The following is a 21,283-nucleotide window of genomic DNA, read 5'->3' as shown; positions in this document are numbered from 1 at the left end:
CTCTTTTAGTAACTTAAGAGCCACTAGGAGTCAGCCAGGATGCTGAGGACACTTCCAGCAAACTCCCTGGCAGAGTTTTCGTATTTTCACACTTCGTGTCCCAAAGCAAGTCTTCTTTTGTCCTGATGAACTTGGCTGGCATCTCTTGAGAACATGCTAATGCAGTAGCATGCTTTGTTGTTTATTACTAATGAAATGAGTAGAAAGGGTACTTGGCTGGCATATGGGCATGATGGCCCACAGGCACTGACACGATGGGACTGTGGTGAACAAGTGCAGCAGATGAATGAAAGCAGGGTAAAGTTCTCTGAAGGATAGCTTATCACATTTTCTTTTTCTTTTCTTGTGCTGCTAATGGGGCTTAAACTCAGGGCCTGGGCCACTATCCCTTAGTTTTATTCTCTCAAAGCTGGCACTGTACCACTTGTGTCCCACCTCTACTTCCAGCCTTTTGCTGGTCAACTGGACTTCCCTGCTCAGGTCGGCTTCAAACCTTGATTCTTTGATTCTCTGATCTTGGCCTCCTGAGTAGCTAGGATTACAGATGTGAGCCACCATGCACTCAGCAGAAGGAGGCTTATTGTTTTTCTTTTTGGTAATGTCAACCACTGGTTCTTGACTCACTGTGGTAACAAGGACAGACAGGGTTCTAGGGAGGAAGGTCGGGAAAACAAACCAGAAAGAGGGCGAGAGCCTGAGGTCCGAATGCCATCATATGACACTGAGTCATGAGATATAGTGGAAACTTTTAACCAACAATATTCCATGCCCAATTTGCATCTTAAACTAACCTACCCACAGTCCTGATGGGGTTAGACCAACAGAAATGAACACAAGATTCAACAAGCCTAGCTAGCAGGAGCTTGCTGCTATGCAGCTGAGCATAGGTGTTGGACAGGGAATGTACAGAGCACTGGAGTTGTTTCTAATAGGGGAAACTCACAGGATTACAACCAAGGGTATTTGGGGAGAGTGGAAGGTAGAGAGCTGGACTACTCCAAATATGGCCCCTATCAAGTTAACAGGTGGGTGGCTCCATGTCCTAGGGAGCAAATGCATATGGACAGATATTTTGGACTGAAGAGGAAGAGGGAAATGAATAGGGGTTGCCAGTGAATGTGTTGACACAGAGGGGCATGTGTTAATTCTAAGAGCATTGAATATCTAGGTCTGGATCCTACAGAGGCCACATTGAAAACTTGATTTGAGATTCAAATGGCACACCTTACAGGGAACATCATAAAATTAAGAAACAATTTTCTGAGTGAATGGAGTGGTTGACATATGAAATATAAATTGGTTTGTCCACCATCCTTCTAGGTTGCCAAATTGGTCTTAGAAAGAAGAGCCCCCACAGTTGCACAGCAATGTTCTGCTAATAAGAGGATGGGTGATGAACATGCAGCAGTTTCCCTGGAAACAGCCCTGCCTGGCAGACCTGCGAGCTGTGTCTCAGTGACAGATGGTGAGAGGAGACAGAATTGAGTGTTACTATTGTCATAGCATTGCGTGCTGCTTTTGAATTGTCAAGTCAAAGGCAAAAGGCAGGAAGGTTGTTGCCTTTAGGTTCTCAAAAAAATGTCAGCTGCATTGCTCATGATCATAAGCCAAGATGATAGAATATGTTTCTCGAAAACAAAGGCATTGTCCCAACACGATTATCAGACGAAATTCTGCTCCTTGCCACTCAAGCCTTTTACAGTTGTCACATCAGCTGTCTGAATGTTAATGTTTGTGAACTAGTATTTAGGGCCTAAAATTGGCTCAAAAGGGGCATGGGTTTTCAGAAATAATTGGCTCTTCATTTCAACTAATACATTTGGAACCAAGTCATCTGAAGGTTGATTAGATAGATTGGGAGATGAAGGTATAATAGGACTCTAGCCTCATACTAGCACCATTTCAAAAAGAAAATTTATGACCAGTCTAAGGTCATAATTATATATATTCTGATGGATTGGCTCTTTGCATGTCCTTTGTGATTTTGTTCCCTGCCTTGTTTCAGTCCCTTCATGGAGATTTTGTGGTCCTGCTATAGGAGGCATGAAGCAAAGTGAATGTCAAGTGACCACAGGGTTGAATGATGGGAAAGGTAGAGGGGTATCCCCTGTCCTCCATTCTGTTTCTTCCTCTCATGTTTCCTGGCCCACCCCAGTGGGGGCCTTTGGAAAGCCAACTAAAACTGGGCCATGGAGGCCAGTATGGCAATGAGACAATTAGTCATGCCACAAACCTCCATCTTCCTGTTCCAGCCACTTCCTTCCATTCTTGCTTCAATGAAAGTTTACAAGCCCAAGTTCTGCTACTGACTGCCAAGTGAAGGGGTGAAGGCAGACCAGGGCCCAGTGGCATTTCTGGCCATAAGACCCCCCAAATACATAGGACTGTGCTCATCTTTGATAGCCTGCAGTTACTCCCTAGTCCTGTGTAAAAGAAAAAAATAATGGCAAGTCAAGTATTGCCCAGGGAATTGGCCATCATTGTCTTCATGTTCTAATGATGCAAAATTTAGTGTTGAGCAAACTAAAATACGTTTAGCATTCTAAAATACAATGCATAGGTAATTCAGGTTTTACTCAATACTAAGAACATGCGTTGTCTGTTTAAAATGGGATCTCTACATATTAATTTAGTGGGGTGCCTATCGTTTCATTGTCAATAGAGTAGTCACTTATCTTGTGTAGTTGCTCAGCATTTGCAATGTAGCAATATGAATGGATAAAATACATTCCAGAATTTGAAGATTTAGTTCAGAAGAACAATGATAAGCATTTTCTTAATACAATTTCATAAAATTATATATCAAAATAAATATTATGTATAGATAATCCCTAAGAGAATGGTTGAACAGTATTTTTAACTTTGCAATGATGCAAAAGCCACATACATTATATAGACTAGTATAAACTCTGAGTCTTCATCTTGTATTCAGCTAGTGATGTGTGCTGACATCTTTTGAGCCTGAGCAGAGACAGTGGCAGCAGCTCCCATTCAGCAAAGGAGACCATAGGTGCTCGGTAGCTAGGATGCTGGTAGGATAGGTGAATTTAGCACACTTTTTGCTCTTGAGCAAGGACAGGACTTGAACTTATGGCCGCTCATTCTTACTTGGCTTGCCTGCTCATAGCTAGTGCTCTGCCAGTTGAATCATGCCTTTAGCTCAGCTTTTACTCATTAGAAGTGAAGTCTCTTGGGCTTTTCATCCTCAGCTGGTTTTAAGCCTTCATCTCCCCCAGGTCTCAGACTTCTCAGTAGCTGGGATTACAGGTGTGGGCAACTTGTGCCAGTGCACTTTTGACTTAGAGCATTTTTAATTTGTGAACAGTTTACCAGGACTTAATCCCTTAGTAATCCGGTTAAGTAAAATGTTTATTTTACCACTTTTCCTTTACTTTTTAAAAAAGTCACTACTTGAAAAGTACCTTGTAACTTTGTACTTGCAACTCATGTTATTTATCTCTGGGACATCACTGATCTATAACATGGCACAGGAAACCTATAGATTCCATGAAGAAATAATTCATCTCTGTGACAATTTGCATTTGGAAGCTGGCTAATTATAAGCTACTGAAAGCTGTTTTTTAAATCAACATACCACAATATAGGTCCTAAGTTTGAAGTCAAACTGAAAAAGAATACCAATGGTTTGGGGTTCAGTTTCATGCACATGGAGAGAGAGAGCTGTGGCCAGCTCAAGTCGGATCTCGTGAGGATCAAGAGGCTCTTTCCGGGGCAGCCTGCCGAGGAGCATGGGGCTATTGCAGCTGGTGATATTATCCTGGCAGTGAATGGAAGACCCACGGAAGGCCTTGTTTTCCAGGTACAGGGGCCACAATGGTGGTAAGCTCTGTGTGAAGGCTGATGTCCCCAGCCCTTAAATTCTACACCTGAGGCTTGGACCAGGATTCCACAGGAAAAGCAATAGACGAAATCTTCCCATATTTAACTTTCTTTTTTTTTAATTTTTTTATTGTAATTAGTTAAAGGGTTACATGATATTTGCCAGATAGAAGGTGCATTAATTCACATACATTGATACCCTTTCACATGTCTTGGTACCCATTTCCCTCCCCCCCCACACCCCCCACCCGTCTTGGTTTTCCCCCCTTCCCTATCAAATTTCAAATATCCAAATACAAATAAATTCAATATATCAGATAACAAAGTGAGATACTATACCAATTTAACTTTCTCATTAAAAAAAGTCTCACTTCCAAAGAGCCTTGCTTCTCATTGGGTTCCTTAGTGAAACTGAGTATGGCATTTGGCTTTTGTGCATATTTGGGAGGTAGATGTGAGACTGGAGGGACTAGAGATGTCCCTTCTGAGCTCCTCTTGATTTTGGTGCTCATGTTAAGCTTTTGATTCACACATGACAGTAACTGTCATGGCTAGGACCAAACATGTAATATAAAAAAGTGAGTGGGGAAACACTGGCTCATCCTAGCTACTCAGGAGGCTGAGATCTGAGGTTACAGTTTGAAGTCAGATCAGGCAGAAAAGTCCACGAGACTCTTATTTCCAATTAACCACCCAAAAACTGGAAGTCAAGCTGTGATTCAAGTAGTAGAGTACTAGCCTAAGCAAAAAAGCTAAGGAACCATACCCAGCCCCTGAATTCAAGGCCCAGTATTGGTACCCTACCACAAAGAAGGAAAGGGACAGAAATAGATTGAACTAAATAGTAAAAAGTGGGATTTTAGTACAGAATCAATGAAATATTAGAGACTTGGCAGAAAATAGAATCCTTTGAGGTTTTGATAAAGATGTGGGCAGGGTATTGGGAAGTCAGGGGAGATTGTAGTAGCCTGGGGCTGGTCACAGTAGGCTGCGGCTTCCCAACCATTTCAAGCCCAAAGGATAATGGGAAGAATTATCCAACCCCAGAAATAGAGAGGGCTGAGCTGTAGCATCATCTGAGGGCCAGAACCATCCTGTAGCAACTTCACAAGAAGGAAGTGAGAAACCCATGGTGGCCTCCTCCTCCTGAGTGCGGCTTGTACTCCTCCAGCAGTGCCCAAGGGGAAGCCCATGCTGTCCACACGGGCATGAGCTCCAGGAGCACAGGGAAGGATGCTGGGAGATGGAGAGCAGACCTGGGGGAGGCTGGGAAAGGGGAAGTCTCCTGAACAGCATGGACATGAATGGCAGGCTTTGGCTTTCAAATAGCCATCTCTGGGGACAGGTAGGCAGAGATAGAGAAAATGGGAAAGAGACAGGAATGGAGCTAGAAGGACAGAGAGGGAGGCAGAGAAAGGGAGAGAAAGCAAAGGAGAGAAGAGAGGAGAGGAGAGGAGGGAGAAAAGTCTCTGTACTTCCTTTCAAAGGCACCCCAATGAATCAACTAGGTTCCACCTCATCTTTATAGCATCCAGGAGCTGATCCAGTAGCTGCTCCCTGTGGACCAGCAGCTGTGGATTTACCTTTCTACACATGAACCTTGGGAGATGTGCAAAGTACAAGTGAAACCCACAGAGATCCTGGGAAGCTGGAGGGGGTGGGACTATGGGACATCTAGACCAGTGGGTCTCAAGAAGAGATGCTGCTGCTGCTTTTGTGGACATACAATTTAGGGACATTATTATTATAGTTGATGGGTGATGTGCTCATCTGGTGAGCAGAAACTGGAAATGAGGCTAAATATCCTTCAGTGCACAGGGCATGAGCCCTGGAATTATGCAGCCTAAAGTATCAGTAGTGCCAGAAGGTTAAGAAATCCTGGTATAGATAGTAAATAAGAGCTATGAAGCAAGCTGATGCTCCTGGCATCAGAGAAAAGTTGCTTGGATGCATAGGTTCAGCATGGTGCAGAGTAAAGCAGGTGGCAGAGAGCCACTTGGTGAGGGGGAGGAGGGAGAGAGGGAGAGGAGTGGGCTAGCACAGATTCTGAGTGCTGTGTAGGCACAGCTAGGAAGGCAATACAGCAGAGAAAAGACTTGTTGCCACTGCTTTTTGGATCATCAGTGGTCAGTGTGGAGAAAGGCAGGAGAGAACCCTGCTCATGGCCTATGGGAACTCAGGCCCACCAGTGATGTTCTCTGAAGTTCTCTGGGGGGAGGAGGGGACACTGAAGCACACAGAGGAGGTGCTCCCTCTATGGATGCCAGCCCCAGATCTAATGTTGGCTCTGGATCTCTTGTAGGAAGTGCTCCATTTACTGCGAGGGGCTACCCCGGAAGTCACACTTCTCCTCTGCCAGCCCCCTCCAGGCTCGTTGCCCGAGATGGAGCAGGGATGGCAGGTAAGATACAGTATTTCTGCTCTTCACTTAGCTTCCATCAAGCCATGGTTCTCTTGTCTGGAGGACCTGAGAAGCCCTCTGCTCAGAAGGGTTCAACTCCACAAGGAAAACAGTTGGTCTCCATTTCCTCCCCATGCTTTTGCCTCTCCCAACACTGGGGTTGTCCTGAGAAAGTAGGTATATTTAGACTTTGGTAATGAAACTTCCACAACAAAGCTCTTTGGTAGCCTGAGCATAGAGTAGGAGGAAATTGGGAGCAAGGAGAGTTGACACAAAAACAACAAAGGGATTTCTAGCCTAGGTTTCCTGCTAAGGAATAATGAAATACGGAGTGGGTACCCATCCTTCTGCAAAAGGCACAGGAGAGCTAGGGCAAAGAAGAGTCACTGGACCAGGGGAATTCAAGCTCTTTATTTTGGTCCTTACTTTCGATCAGAGAACTAGAACCAATGAAATGTGTATGTGTGCATCTCAGTGTGTGTGTATATGTGTTTGCGTTTAAGCTGCAAGGAGCCGCTTGTGGTATTCTTCTCAGATGCTTCCTCTGTTACAGAGGAGGGGAGGGCTAAGGTCACCAAAGGCTCTATTACATCACAGATGTGGATTATGGGATGAAATGTTGGCCTGATTGTCAGGGAAAGGTAAAATTATGGCTCTCATACAGTTACAGCATAGGTTATACTGTAGATATGTCAAATGTTTCTCTCAAACAAGTAACCAAGGAGATATGAAAACTGGTTCAAATGGATTTTTAAGAAGAACATGTTTGTTTAGAGAAGAATATGTTTAAGAAGAACATGTTTGTTAGATATATAAAATAGCTTGAAGATCAGGCCTATAGCTAGAATCAGCTAGCCCAGAGACGTCCATAGGGCAATGAAGGTTGAGTGATGATGGCACATGGCCACAGATGATCAAAATCAAAACCTCTAAGGCCAAACAGGACTTCTAGCCATGAAGCAAATCATGTTGTATCTGGAGAGGAGAGAAAGAGACCCAAGGAAGAGCCTCATGCAGGGAGGCTAGAGAAATATGTGACAACAGATAAAGACAACTTTAAATATCTTTATACTAGAAAGTGGGATTCCTTCTCTTCCTCTTCTTGTTTTCCTTCCTCTTCCTTCTCCTCTTGTTCTTTCTCCTCCTCTTTCTCTTTCCTCCTCCTTTTCTTCATTTAATTTTTTTTTCTGTGTGTGTGTTCCAATACTAGGGCTTGAACTCAGGGTCTGGGTGCTGCCCCTTAGCTCTTTCTACTCAGGGCTGGTATTGTATTGTTTGAGCTAATGTTCTACTTCCAGGTTTTTATAATTAATTGGAGATAAGAGTCTCTTATACTCTGTAGGCTGGCTTTGAACTCATTCTCCTGAGTTGCTCAGATTACAGACCTGAACCACTGGCACCTGGCTGCTTTTTACCTTTCTTTTTAAAATTACCTGTAGTAGGTAAAGAGTTGTACAAAGGGGTTTCAATTCACCAAGGACATCTATGAATACAGTGCATCCTGACCAGTGCTACCCCTCCCATTGTTACCACCCATTTGCCTAACCCCTCCCATCTTTCCAGCTGCCTGGTTCCCTTTTCACACATGTAGAAAAAGCAGTTGCATTGTGGAGCAAGTAGTCATTAGCATTTCTTTTACTAGACTTCTGAAGTCTCAGCAGATCGAGGATTTTCGGGAGCAGAGTGTACTGACTTGGAGAAGGGTCCCCTCCTGGACCAAGAAGGTGGCTGGAGGGACAGCACCTCTGGAGATGCAGTGGAAGGCCTGGGGCTCCGGCCAGAGCCTTTCAGCAAGGCTGCCAGAGACACACAAGGAAACCCAGACAGAGACAGACATTGGGTGAAGTCCTGGAGACATCCTCTAGAGTCCCATCCTCATTTATGTAAACTTCACCAAGACACAGAGGCACTCACATTGGCTTCCTCTTTGGAAAAGGATATGAGGCAAAACTGCTACTCAGTGTGTGATATCAGCAGACTTGGGAGGTAAGACACAGGAGGTTTGCAATAACTGGTAAATAGCATGCATTACTATCCAAAGGTTATGCAGTACTATCAAAAGGTTACAATGAAGCAATGGATGATTTAGGCAGATTATTGTGCCCAGTGCAACTCCCAGCATTTGTGGGTGGGGGTTAGTGCAGGTCAGAAATAAGAGAAGCAGAAGTATTGGAGATGTACCAACTGTCACTTGTGAGATTTTAGGAAACAGACCTCACCCAGACATTGAGTGTCCCAGAGGCCACTGCTGTCAAGTCTCAGATTCTCTCCCAGCACACAAACCTCTGTCCTTCACTCTTCCCAGCCTCTAGTAGTGCCATGGCATCCTCCTTATGCATTCTCCTTATGATTGTCAATGTACTGTTTTATCATATCACCTTTAAGAATATGCAATGCTCATCCCTACAATTCTAGCTACTCAGGGGGCTGAGATCTGAGGATCATGGTTTCATATCTTCCTGGGCAGGAAAGTCGGTGAGATTCTTATGTCCAAGGAACCACCAAAAAGCCGGAAGTAGAGCAGTGGCTCAAGTGGTAGAGCACCAGCCTTGAGCTCATGATAGCCTTGAGCTCTCTTGCTCTCTCTTGCGCTCGCTCTCGCTCTCTCTCTCTTTCTCTTTCTCTCTCTCTCTCCTCTCTCTCTCTCTCTCTCTCTCTCTCTCTCTCTCTCTCTCTCTCTCTCTCTCTCTCTCTCACACACACACACACACACACACACAGAAACACTCACTCACACACATACAAAGATATAACTTCATCTTGAAGACTATGTGCAAACCATTTTAATAACAGTTAATACTCTAAGTATGTCTAGTTTTCAGTCCCTTTCTCAAGAAAAATACGCCCTTCACTGAGTTTGATAAGTATTATTACATATACCCAAGAAACTTGGTGACTTGTTTGGTGGGGAGCAAGTGAGCAAGAGGGTAAGAAAAGGAGGGAGGGAGAGTGAGGGAGGGGGAAAAGGGAAGAGAAAGAGAGAGAGAGGAGAGAAAGAGGAGAGAGACAAAGAGACACACATACAGAGACACAGAGAAAAACACACACAGAGACACAGAGAGAAAATGCTAGGTAGGTTCTAGCCCCTAGGTTTGCTAGCTCAATAAAACAGGCAAATAACTAGGAAAAATAATTTGTGGGTGACACTAAATAAAATGGCTGAGAATGAGAAGTTCTTATCTGGTCAAGTGTGGTGGTTCACACTTGTAATCCTACTTACTTGAGGGTGGAAACTGGAAAGATCACAATTGAAGTTCAGTCCAGGCCAAAAGTTAGTGAGGCTCCAAGTAGCTGGGTGCACCTGTCACCCCAGAAGTGTAGGTAGGTGGACTGCCATCTGAGGCTGGTTCTGGGCAGAACCATGAAAGAAAAAGAAAGGCTTGGGGACTGGCTCCAGGGGTAAAGTGCCTGACTAGCAAGCACAGACCCTGAGTTGAAACTCCCAGAAAGACAAACAAACAAACAAACAAATAGCTCTTAGCTGGTGACCACATCATAGGAGTGACTGGCATAAATTCATAGAGACTGGCAGGTGACATGAAATATGGCCTGCCTTTGTATCTGTGGATTATACTCATGTATACTCAACCAATTCTAAATGGAAAACACCAGGAATATTAAAAGCTGGGGTCAGTGGCTCAGTCCTGTAATCCTAGCTACTCAGGAAGCTAAGATCTGAGGAACATGGATTAAAGCCAGCCTGGGCAGGAAAGTCATTGAGGCTCTTTATCTCCAATTAAGTAGAAAAAGGCTGAAGTGGAGCTATGGCTGAATTAGTAGAATACCAGTCTTGGGTGACAAAGCCAAGGGAGGATGCCTAGGTGCTGAAATCAATCCTTAGTAACAATAGAAAAATATGAAGGTATTTGATTTCTTGTCATTATTTCAACAACACAGAATTACAACTATTTGCATAGCATTTCCATTGTAATGGATATTACAAGTGACCTAGAATTGACACGTACATAAAGGATTCCAACTTCTGGGGATTTTGATATTCAATAGGTCCTAGAGCAATCCACCCCCAGAAACTAGGGGACCACCATGGTATGAAGCAGAATGAGTATATTTAATTAGAACCTGTACAAGCTGGGACACACAGGAGCCAGGCTTACATTCCCTGAAATCATCCTGATGGATACAAAAAACTCCACAATAAATGCTGTGCCAGCCAAACAAAAATAATCAGTTTGCAAAGTAGAACAGAGTGGGTGAGCACACTCATCAGTGATAATGAACACAAGTGTATTTATAGTTCCTTACAATTGCATTCTGGGCAGTAATTGATGTACTAGATACAGTGATAAAGGGAATGGCCTCTGCAGATTTATCCAAGGATTGGGATTGCCATTAGCATGCTCTTGTAGGACTTGTAAGAAAAATTTGAAGATGGAAGTCAAGTGGAAGAGCACTTACTTTGTAAGTTGGAGGTACCAAGTAGGAGCTCTACCACCTGCACCAAGCCTTTAGCTCTTTCTTGTTTTGGCTTTCCTGTTTTCTTTTTTGCTCTAGTGGGACAAGGATTCTATATACACTTCTGATGTAAGCAAGGATGACATGCCCATGCCACCATTCCCAACTTCAAATAGAAGCCTGGGTTGAAAGAGGGTTTCATGAAATTTTATTTGCTAAAGTGGCCTGAAATTCCATTTTTGACACCCATCTCCTCTCTTTTTGACAACTGTTTCTCATTTGGCAAGGAACAGCATACTCTGTTTTATCAAGTAAAATTAGATTTGGCTTAGTGTCCCTACTGGCAAGGGAATATCAGGTGTCCCAAACCTGTCATTCTTGGAGAGGAGTGCCCTTCTGAGAGTCATACAAGAATCCTGCCTGCCTGTCCAGAGCAGTTCAGCTGGCCTGGGATTCCCAGTTGCTGTGGTAACACACTGAGTTCACTGCCCAGACCCACACACAGCCATGTTCAGAGCCCTACTTCTCCTAGTACACTTCCTGTTACCTCCATGGCCCATGGCCCATGTTACCTCCCCCTCCTATGATTCCTGGCTTGACTCTCATCTTATTTTCTCTGTCCCACCCATGACCCTTTTTCTATCTTTCTGAAAGACTCAATCCATGACAACTCCTCTAACAGGACATTGGCTTGCATTCAGTGTACATATTAAGACTGCCCTCTGCAGGAAGAAAAGCATAGCACATGACCAGCGGTCACTGAAGGCCATTTTTCCAAGTCCATGGTAGGATTGGGGTTAGGAATTGAGGTTGAAACTCTCTGCAGACCCCCTCAGAATTATCTGAAGTTCTGAGGTGGCTGTCCCAGACCAAATGCCTCTTAGTTTCTAGCATCTGTGAGTCAAATTCGCTTCACAATTTGGAACAAAAAGAGCGGAAGCTTCTAAGTCATATAGCTTGATTTCAACTTGACCTAGAAGTTTCTACTGATGATATATGTAATAGATGGATCAGTAAAATTCCATTGCATAAAGTTAAGATATAAGGTGAATTTCACATACATTCCCATTAGCCTTGAACATTTCTTAGGTGTGATGTTGTGTGCTCCCTTGGTATGGGAGCAGATCACTTTTTCTTTGATGCAGCACAGGTCAAGAGATGTCTGGTCACAGGTCAAGAGAAGTCTGGTTTTTGTGTTTTGGGGCCGTGCTGAAAGGAAAATTTGGATCTTTGATGCTTTCCTCCTAAAATCAAAGATTGATGGAAAAGGTAGAGGGTTCTTTTCTGCCCTTGGTATTCATTTCAGGACATACACTCATTGAATGGAAAGCTGGGCTTTCTGTTTTTGTCTTGCCTAGCACATGTAATAGGAATTCATTTAAGTAAAATATATGTAAATTTAGTTAACTATCATTTTGTGAAAATGATTATGTAAACCTGCATGATCATTGAAAAATGAAGAATGAAAAGTAAGATAGAGATCCTGGAAATGAATCTGAAATGACCTAATCTGACTGTACACCTGAAGGAGGTGGTTTCTGGAACAGAAAAGGATGAGGAGGCTGGAGGTATAATTTGAGTATAGCCATCAGGCCAGCTAGGAGAACAGGTTAATGAGGAATGAAGCTATCTGTGAGGAGGGCTGTCATGTCTACACTCGGTTAGGAGTGAAAGGCAGGGCCTGGGTGGGCCTTGAAGCAGTTGAGTTACTTGCCTTTACCCCAACCCCGTATTTAGGTTTCAAACTTAAGGCTTTGTGTTTGCTAGGCAAGCATTTTTTTCCCATTTTTTCAGGGAAATGACACCATTTTTGTCTGAGGACAGCCTCAGACAGGACACTCCCACTAATGGCTCCCATGTAGCTAGGGTGACTGGCAAATGCCACCACACCCATTGAGATGGGGGTCTTACTAACTGTTTGCCCAATCTGACTTTGAATAGAAATGTTCTCTATCTCCTTAGTAGATAGTATTACAGACATGAGCTACCTTACACAGATAGTTTTCTCTTGCTCTTTTTAATTTTAAAATTATTATCCTTAAGTAGTTGTACAAAAGTGAGATTATGATTACAATGGATGTTGTTCAATGTTACCCCTTTCATTGTTCTCTCCCATCTTTCTCATCTCACCCATACCTTCAAGTTACATGGTTCCATGTTCACATATGTACATGGAATACAATGATGGGACTCGCCTATCAGTTGCCCTGCTTCTCACAAAACTTCTCAGATGCCCCCTGCCTATATTTGTATGAAAATGCAGTTTTGGTACAATGTAGTCCCATATTTTAAGTTTTTAAAGCAGTTTTCCTGTCAAATGCTTGGCAATTTTTCAGTATTTTTTCCCCTTGAAAAGGCAAATATTCCTCTTTAGTACTTGCAGAGTCCAGATGCTTTTCATACATGTGAGCATGCATATATTTACCTGAAACGCATTTTTATATATAACCTGCAGCTTTCAGTAGGAATAAGGCCCCTTTCAAAGCAAAACTCTGGTTGGGATAGATATTCTCTGGGGGTTTGTATTTATCACAGAGCTGATTTTAAGAGCAAGATAAACTACAGAGAGGGGGTGAGAAGAACACTATTACAGAACAAAACCAAAACCAATTGATTTGAGTCTGGGGAAAGAGGCTGAGAAATGAGGACCTATGTGGTAAGTTAAAAAAAAAAAGCAGCAGCTAAATCTCTGTGTTTCCTTTCAGATATTCCTTCTCATCCTCACTAACCAGACTTGCAACAGATATTTTCTGAGTGCCCTCTCTGCATGTCTGCAGTGCTGTTCAAAATACCCTGCCATCGGCATCAACTGCTCTTCTGTTCTTTCTAATCTGAGACACATGCGGTGATCCTGGGACAGCCCCTGGCAGGCTGATTCTGTCACCATTGTATCTGCATCACCAGATAATGAGCATTTTACCATTTTCCTGCTTCCTGTGTCCTTCCTATAAAACAGCGAATAAATGTCACACCAGCAGGCTGCCTCTCTAAATAGGAACTTTTTAAAAAGTGCTCAGTAAAGGACCTGGTATTTGCACAAAGGGCTCTGAAGGCTGCCTGCTTGAGTGGCTCCCAGTCTCCTTCCCACCTAATCATTTTACTGAAATAATAATCATCATTATATGTATAAGAACAGCATCTCACACTGACCAGAAATGTGCCCCAAGCCAGGAGCCATGTGTCAGTATTGTTTTATTTAAGCATCCTAACAGTCATATAAATTTCCCAATATTCTAGTTTTTAAAGTGAGAATGCTAGAGGACAAGAGAAGTTAGAAAAAAAGTCATCGGTGTCTGCCTGAGCAGCTCTGCTCACCTTGTAAATAGTTGGTCCTAGGACTGAGTCATAGCTCTTGGCTTTTCATGCAACATCATGCAACATTAGGCCCTCTGGCAAGCCCCTGGGCTTGCTAAATAGCCTCCCTCATTCCCATAATACTCGGTGCTGCCTCTACTTACTGCTTGCACTATAACATTTGCTTGTTGCTCCTTGGTCTATTAAGTTGGGAATCTTCTAGGACAAGTGCCATGCCTTATAAACTGTTCACTTCTGGTTCCCTGAGTGACCTGTGACAGGAGCTCTTTGAACCCTGGGCAGGTTTCATGGGATGTGATCATAGTGACCCCTCTGAAAGGCAAAAGTAAAGTGAGTGAGGATGGAGGACATACAGATTTCTGTTTTCTAGTCCTGGATGGGACTGGGATGCTGCTGAAGGAGATGTGTGCTATTCATCAGAACTCCCTTTCCGGACCTCAGAGGATAAAGAGTACCTGCTCATCAACTGTACATCTGAAGGCCAGCTGCCTTGTGAAGAATGTTTGGAGGCAGATTCAGAGACAATTCCCTTGCCACAGTTCTGTTCTTGGGGTGTCTTGCCAGAGTCTTTGCTTCTGGAAAGGTCCCATGAGAGTGAGAGTGACTGGGAGGACCTGGGAGATGCTGTGGACATGGACATGGACGCTGGCGCCCCAGGTGGGGATCACACTCACTGGGTGGGAGAAGGCTGAGTTCCTCCCATGGGGCTCTGTTTTCAGGGTTCTGTCTGTGGGAATCGCAGAGTTTGTCCTGGTGATAGGGAATCTCCCTGCAGCAATTTCTGCTGAATGCTTACAATGTCCTTATCCCATACGATGATCCTACTGGCACAGGGTGACCATCACCTCCATTTTATACAGGACACATTTGGGGCTTTCCTAGGGCCATGCAGTAAGTTAATGATAGAATGCAATCCCTGCTTCCCAACTCCCAGGATCTCATGTTCAGTGCTCTGCTGTGCTGCCTCCAGTGAGGGCTCAGCAAAAAGATATACTCAAGTTAACTGTTTTAGGGGTCAACTTGTCAAGGTCATGGGGCTTGAACTCAGGGCCTGGGCACTGTCCCTGAGTCTCTTTGTGCTCAAGGGTAGCACTCTATCATTTGAGCCACAGTACCATTTCTGGCTTTTTCTGAGTAGTTTTGGAGATAAGAGTCTCATATACTTTCCTGCCCACACTAGCTTAGAACCTCAGTCTTTAGATCTCAGCCTCCTGGGTAGCTAGGATTAAAGGTGTGAGCCACTAGTGTCAGGCTAAATTCCTGGTTTTCTTTTTTTGTTGTTGTTTGCTTTTGGTGTGTGTGTGTGTGTGTGTGTGTGTGTGTGTGTGTGTGTGTGTGTGTGTGTTTTCTCCTTGCTACCTATACTTCAAGTGAGTCCTAGTATCATCTGATAAGATGGTATTTGTTTATTTATTTTGCTGGTACTGGGACTTTAACAAAGGCCTCCTGCTTCCCTTTGCCTTTTCTCTACTCATTAACCCACATCCTCATTTCTTGCTTTTTAGCTGGTTAAGGAGATAACATTTGGAAGGATCTGTCTTCTCTGAATGCTGATCAATGTTCCACCTAGCTCTGAACCTTGATCAGGCTCTTGCATAGCTCACATTTTAGTCATGAATCCCTGGTACCTGGCTCATGATTTGCTTCTCGTTGGGCTGTGATGGCTGTATAGACCACCTTTAAGAAAATTCAAACTATTAGTGTGAGGAGCCCTCAAAGGCTGAGGAAGGAGTATGTGCAACATAAATTGGCATGCTAGACTAGGTTAAATTCCCTACATACCTAAACAATCCAGCATCTTAGTTAAACACCTATGATGTCTGTGTCCTAAATTTTTTAAAGTACTCATTATTCAAGAAGCTTTCTTATAAGCCCATTTCCTACTGTGAGTTCCCAAGACATCAATTTATAAAGGTTCTGGTAGAACGCTCATTCAGTTTTGTCTCATCTACACTTCCCTGGCTGTCTAAAAGGAAGTTCCCCCACCATAAGTGTTTGAAGTAGATTCAGTGGCAGGCAAGCGATAAGGAGGGTAGCTATTTGAAATTCAAGTCCAGTGATAAAAGCCAGACTCTTATCTGAAAATAGAAGAAACAGGTTAATGGAGAGAAGGATCCCGAAGCTTGGAAGGCACTGCACGGGTATCTGTGAAGAAGTAGATACCCTGTAAAGGTTGAAAGGCTCATTAAGGATTCACACAAGTGTAAAACAAGCAGGGAGTATGGCTCAGAAGTATTGGTACTATTTCTGGAAGGGCTCCTCAAGGATGGGGTGCTGAAGGAAGAAGGCTGAGCAACGTTTAGGCACCCACAGGGTAGCCACTAAGGACCAGATGCTTCCATCAGGGATTATGAGAGATCTCAGTGCAGATACACCAGGAGGCAGAGAGCAGAGGAGCAGTAAGGACACTGTGGTGGGAGGGCCTCTCCTGGCTGTGTTACTCGCTAGCTGAGTGACCTTCAGCAAATGAATTATAAACTAAGATGCAAGCTGTGTCCCAGCTAAATCCCAAGTGTTGCTGTTGTGTTAGGTGAAACCACTAGGCCAAGGTTAGCAGTAAGCACTTCGAAAGTGCTACCTATTTTACATAAAGATAAGAGATATAACTGAAATCACTTCAGTGACGTGGTTAAACTTTTTGAATGCATTTAATCGTATTTTTCCCCATGTAGACTAGGCAGTCACATTTGTGAGAGGCGAGAAGTACCTGTGTGAATGGCCATAATTTGATATGTAGTTGAGTCCTATTGTCTTTTATTATGTACAAAAGGAGAGCAGGCCTCATGCTCCCCTGCCAACAGAGCTTGGGATTAGGCATTGAATTCTCAAGGTATGAGCTCTTAGCCTTGGCTCTACAGAGTGGTCCACAAGTGTTTTTCATGGCATGCAGGGACCCCCAGATCTAGACATGCTGGGCCAGCCGGCAGCAAACCAGGGTTCGCAGATTGGGGTTCCTGAAATAGGGGGCAAGGACTAGGAAGAAATAGAAGAGAGACAGACACACCGGGTCTGGGATGTCTGCAGTCCAGGTAAAGACTGCCCCGTTTATTCTCCACTCCAGCCTCTTCCCTTCTCGAGACCCAGGGAACTTCCAGGTGTTACATTCATATGGTAAATCTCAGGTCATTTAAACAGAATAAGGCCAGAAAACAATAAGACAATAAAGCCATTGTCTGATGCAAATCAAGGTACAGTTTGATTTCACTCTGGCTCCCAACATAGACATACATATTTCTTTCTGGAATAGTAGCTTGTATATTCTTTACATTTTCTAAGGGGCTCTAAAACTGATTAAGAGTCTACAGTATATATTCAGTCCTTTATCCTGGAGGTGGGGAGATGTCGCAGAGAAACAAAGAACACTTTGCTCTATCCCAAATTAGTTACTTGATCCTTTTAGATATTAAGTACAAAGGAAGATTCTACATGTGATTTAATAAAATCCTCAAATCAATTTTGCTTGGTATTCGTATTTTGTTCTATAAATCTGCTTACATTTATTTATTTTGTCCAAGATCAAACAGTGAGGAGGAGTGAATTCACATGACAGCTGTCAGATTCTAATTTTTGCTACAGTTTTACATTTCCCCTAGAATGTACTTTCCCTTGGAATCTGTATAATACTTCTTTCCATTCAATGACATGGGAACTATTCCTTCCTCACAGAGTATTTCTCTTCCACAAGATCAAACAAAACAAAATAAGAACAGAAACAACCCAAAGCCCCAGCCCCCACTGTCTAGGGAGAATATGAGAAAGGGACAGACCCATTTGACTTAGGGCCAAATGTCTATCCATTTCACCCACTAAAAGCTGCTTGTTGTTTTAGGTGAACAAAAGGCAAAATCTCGAGGTTTTTCTACAGGCATCCTTCTGATGGGAGAGCCCTCAGATGATTCTGATCCAGAGAACATTCCTACCGGTTCTGCAGCCAGGAAGTAGGTGTTCTTGAGAAGATACCCAAGGAGCCGCCTGTCCAGTTTTTAAGCGCTAACTTCTAAAAGATCACACCTGCCACATCCAAGACTTTTAAGAGATCAGAGCGGTCACCTCCAAGACTCATTATGGGGTTTATGTCAAGAAAAGCCTTGTGTGTAGGAGAGTGGGGGTAGGGAATGGCTTCCCTTCATGAATGGACTTGGAAACTACCTGCTCCACCAAGCCAAAACACAGTGGGGCAAGGTCTGCTGTCACAATCGTTTGTCCTTTCCAAGATGGGTACAGCTGGGTACAACATTCTACTTGGCACTATCTAGTCCCCATTGGTGAAAGATCCCTGAAGGGACCTGTTTAGGAGGTTTGGCTCAAAGGTCATGGCTTGCTTTGTTGTTAATGAAGGATCTGGAACAGTCTTTTTATAGATTCTTTCAAAGCTTGTAGATACAGCGTTTTGTAGGCCTCAGGGTTTGGGAATTAACCAAGTATGAAATGGAGTGAATAAAACACAGTATTTGCCACTTTGGAACTGTGTATATTATGCTGTATTCTATTTGTATCTTTCCTCTCCAAACAAGAAATGGGTGGATAGAAGATTAAAAAAAATTAGTTTCGTTGTTATGCTCATGAGGAATGATCACCCTTCCCCTGCAGGCTGTGTTTCCATGATGAGCCATTTCTCATGGAGAAATACTCATTTTCCTTAGGCTAGCCCTTTGTTTCAGGGCAAGCATCCAGACACATGATGCAGTGCTAAAACACTCAGCTCCTGCCTGACCTGTACACTGCTTCCGCTTGTGGCCTGTATGGTCAATATTCTCAAACCCTACTGCACTTGAGGATCAATGATAAAAGGTGATAAAAATAAAGGTACATTATGTTCACTCTTAGGTATTCTGAATGACAGTGGCTGGACTGAAGCTCAGAGAACATTTACCAAGCACAGCAGATGACTATGTGGCCAGATTTGGGAAACACTGGTCCAGACTCTTCAAGGATTTCCTTGGCTCTCTCACCTTCCTTTCCAGCCATAAATATTCATTAAATTCTTGTTATACACCAGCATACAGTTGGTATGAACTTGTCAAAACATAATGCATATTCAGAACTAAATCATAGTATAAAAAGTAGGCTAATCAACCCAAAGCAGAATAGATGTCAATTCTCCCCCAACTGATTTAGAAGTCTAATGCAATTTCTATCATAATCCCTGAAAATTGTTTTGTAATCAGAAACATTAATTTATAATTTATTTTATAAATTTTATTTTATATTCATGCTATAGTTTAATTATATAAAGAAAAATGTAGGCCAGGTATATATCTGTAATCTCAGCTGCATAGGAAGCAGAGGTAGGAGGATTGTTGTTTGAGGCTGGTCCAGGAATGTTATCCTATCTGAAAAATAGCTAGAGCAAAAAGCAGTAGCGGCATGGCAAAATGTAGAGCAAAATGTACCTGGCATATCATCAAAAAAAAAAGATAGAGTAAAGAAAAATGTATTCTGAAATTTATATGAAAAGGCAAATGCTGGTCCTGAGACTTTAACTCATGGCCTAGATGTTGTCCCTGAGTTTTTTTTTTTTTTTTAATTTTGTTCTCCCTGAGGTTTTGTGCTCAAGGATAGCACTCTACCATTTGAGCCACAGCTCTAGTTCTGGCCACTGGGAAATTATAAACTAAAAGTCACAACAAATAATTTCACAGATGCATTGGAATGGTAAAAATGAAGTCTTGATCCTACATCAGTGTTAGAATAGCTGGTGAGGATGTAGGTAAGCAAAGTGAATTGCTTACATATAGCTGATAGGAATATAAAATAGTATACCCAATCTGAGAAAAAGCTCAATTGTGTCTACTAAAACTAAACACATAATCACAGTAAGACTCAATTGCTTATTGGATAAAGAAATTACAATTTATGTTTACACGAAAACTTTACACAAGAATTGATAGTATTTGGCAAATATAACTGTAACCCCTCTATTAATTACAATAAAAAGATATGAAAAAAAGAATGGCTAGTGATTTCATTTGTAATAGCCCCAAACCAGAACCAATGCAAATTACTTCAACCTAGTGAATGCTTAAACCAAGTGTGCTAATCAATATAATGAAAGGATTGGCTTAGTGATGTATATAACCACACAGGTGGAAGTCCAGAGAATCATGATGAGTGAAAAAAAAAAAAAGAGACCAATCTCAAAAGGTCTGATTCTATTTACACAACTTTCTTATGATAGAAAAGGAAGACAGATGAGAAATTAAGGGGTATAGAGAGAAGAGTGGGCAGAAGAGGAGGGAAAGAGAATGTGGTCATGAAAGGACAACAGGAGGTATCTGTAGATATGGAAATGTTCTGTACCTTAGGTAGGCACTTGTGGTCAGACTTGTATCCTAGTTAATCAGTGGGTTGAGATCTGAAAATTGTGGTTCAAAGCCTGCTGGGAAGAAAAGTCTGTAGGACTATCTCCAATTATCTAGCAATAGGCTATAAGTAGAGTTGTGGCTCAAGTGGTAGAGTGCCAGCTTTGGGCAAAAAAGCTAGATGAACAAATGAGGCCCTAAGTCCAAGCCTCACTGCATGTGCGCACATACACACATGCACGCACAAGCACACACACACACGGCTCTATACCATGATAATATGACATTGGTAGTGGAGTGGATGTGAATTTACCCATGTGATAAAATTATATACAATTTAACACTAAGGGGGTGATTGAGTAAGTCTGATCCAGATGTATAGATTATATCAATGTATACACTATGATTATAATAATATTGTACTACAGTTTTGCAAGGTGCCTACCACTGGAACCAACTGGGTAAAGGTTATGGGAAATCAATTCTAATTTCATACAAATATACAATTATTTCAACATGAAAATCTTACTTGAAAAAAGGAAGTTGATTTCCTAACTCTTTGTCTCTTATTAAAGTCATGGCTTTAACTAGGCCATGACTACTCCATGTAAGACCAGGGTGGGTTTCACAGACACCTGCAGACTGTCTGATTAAGACAGTCTTAGGGTGCTGACTATATCTGAGTTGTTCCCAATAGCCCATCTATCTAGTCACTGCAGCCATTGTAGCATTTGCAGTTTTGGTTCTCTTTTCACAAATTGAAACAAGTCTAGATCAATTCTTTCCCTTCATTACATGTAACTCTCTTGCATAATATAATCATGCAGAAAAAGCAGTAGGAAGAATATTGGAATAGCTCTAGCTGTGTCTGCACCATGAGCACTTACTTCATAGCAGTATGACATGCTTCAGGCTGAGATTAATGATGGGCGTGGATGAGCATTGTCATCTGGGAGTTGGCATCCTGAGGCTGAGGAGATAAAGCACAAATATAGGAAATAGTACTATAATC

General features: G+C 42.7%; 1 protein-coding gene and 1 long non-coding RNA gene across 5 annotated transcripts in view; one reads left to right on the top strand and one right to left on the bottom strand.

Moving 5' to 3' along the window:
* Positions 1 to 13,578, top strand: part of Frmpd2 (FERM and PDZ domain containing 2) — an 82,221-nt gene extending 68,643 nt beyond the window's left edge. For both annotated transcript variants that reach the window (XM_090346754.1, XM_090346753.1), the window contains 5 exons: positions 1,321 to 1,465; positions 3,606 to 3,820; positions 6,143 to 6,241; positions 7,884 to 8,227; positions 13,360 to 13,578. In XM_090346754.1, coding sequence (XP_090202880.1) covers positions 1,321 to 1,465; positions 3,606 to 3,820; positions 6,143 to 6,241; positions 7,884 to 8,227; positions 13,360 to 13,408 — 852 coding nt within the window. In that variant the 3' untranslated portion in view covers positions 13,409 to 13,578. The remainder of the gene's footprint in view (positions 1 to 1,320; positions 1,466 to 3,605; positions 3,821 to 6,142; positions 6,242 to 7,883; positions 8,228 to 13,359) is intronic.
* Positions 1 to 21,283, bottom strand: part of LOC150054397 (uncharacterized) — an 85,134-nt gene that overhangs the window by 56,469 nt on the left and 7,382 nt on the right. For 2 of the 3 annotated variants that reach the window (XR_016537863.1, XR_016537864.1), the window contains exon 2: positions 21,159 to 21,241. This is a non-coding gene — a long non-coding RNA (uncharacterized LOC150054397). Of the gene's footprint in view, positions 1 to 19,137; positions 19,314 to 21,158; positions 21,242 to 21,283 lie in introns of those variants that run through there. The other variant, XR_016537862.1, reaches the window with a different exon arrangement.

The sequence above is a fragment of the Megascapheus bottae genome, chromosome 15 (genome assembly GCF_031878675.1).
Source record: "Megascapheus bottae isolate mThoBot1 chromosome 15, mThoBot2.hap1, whole genome shotgun sequence".
Classification (NCBI taxonomy): Eukaryota; Metazoa; Chordata; class Mammalia; order Rodentia; family Geomyidae; genus Megascapheus; species Megascapheus bottae.
This window is presented reverse-complemented; position numbering and strand designations above follow the sequence as displayed.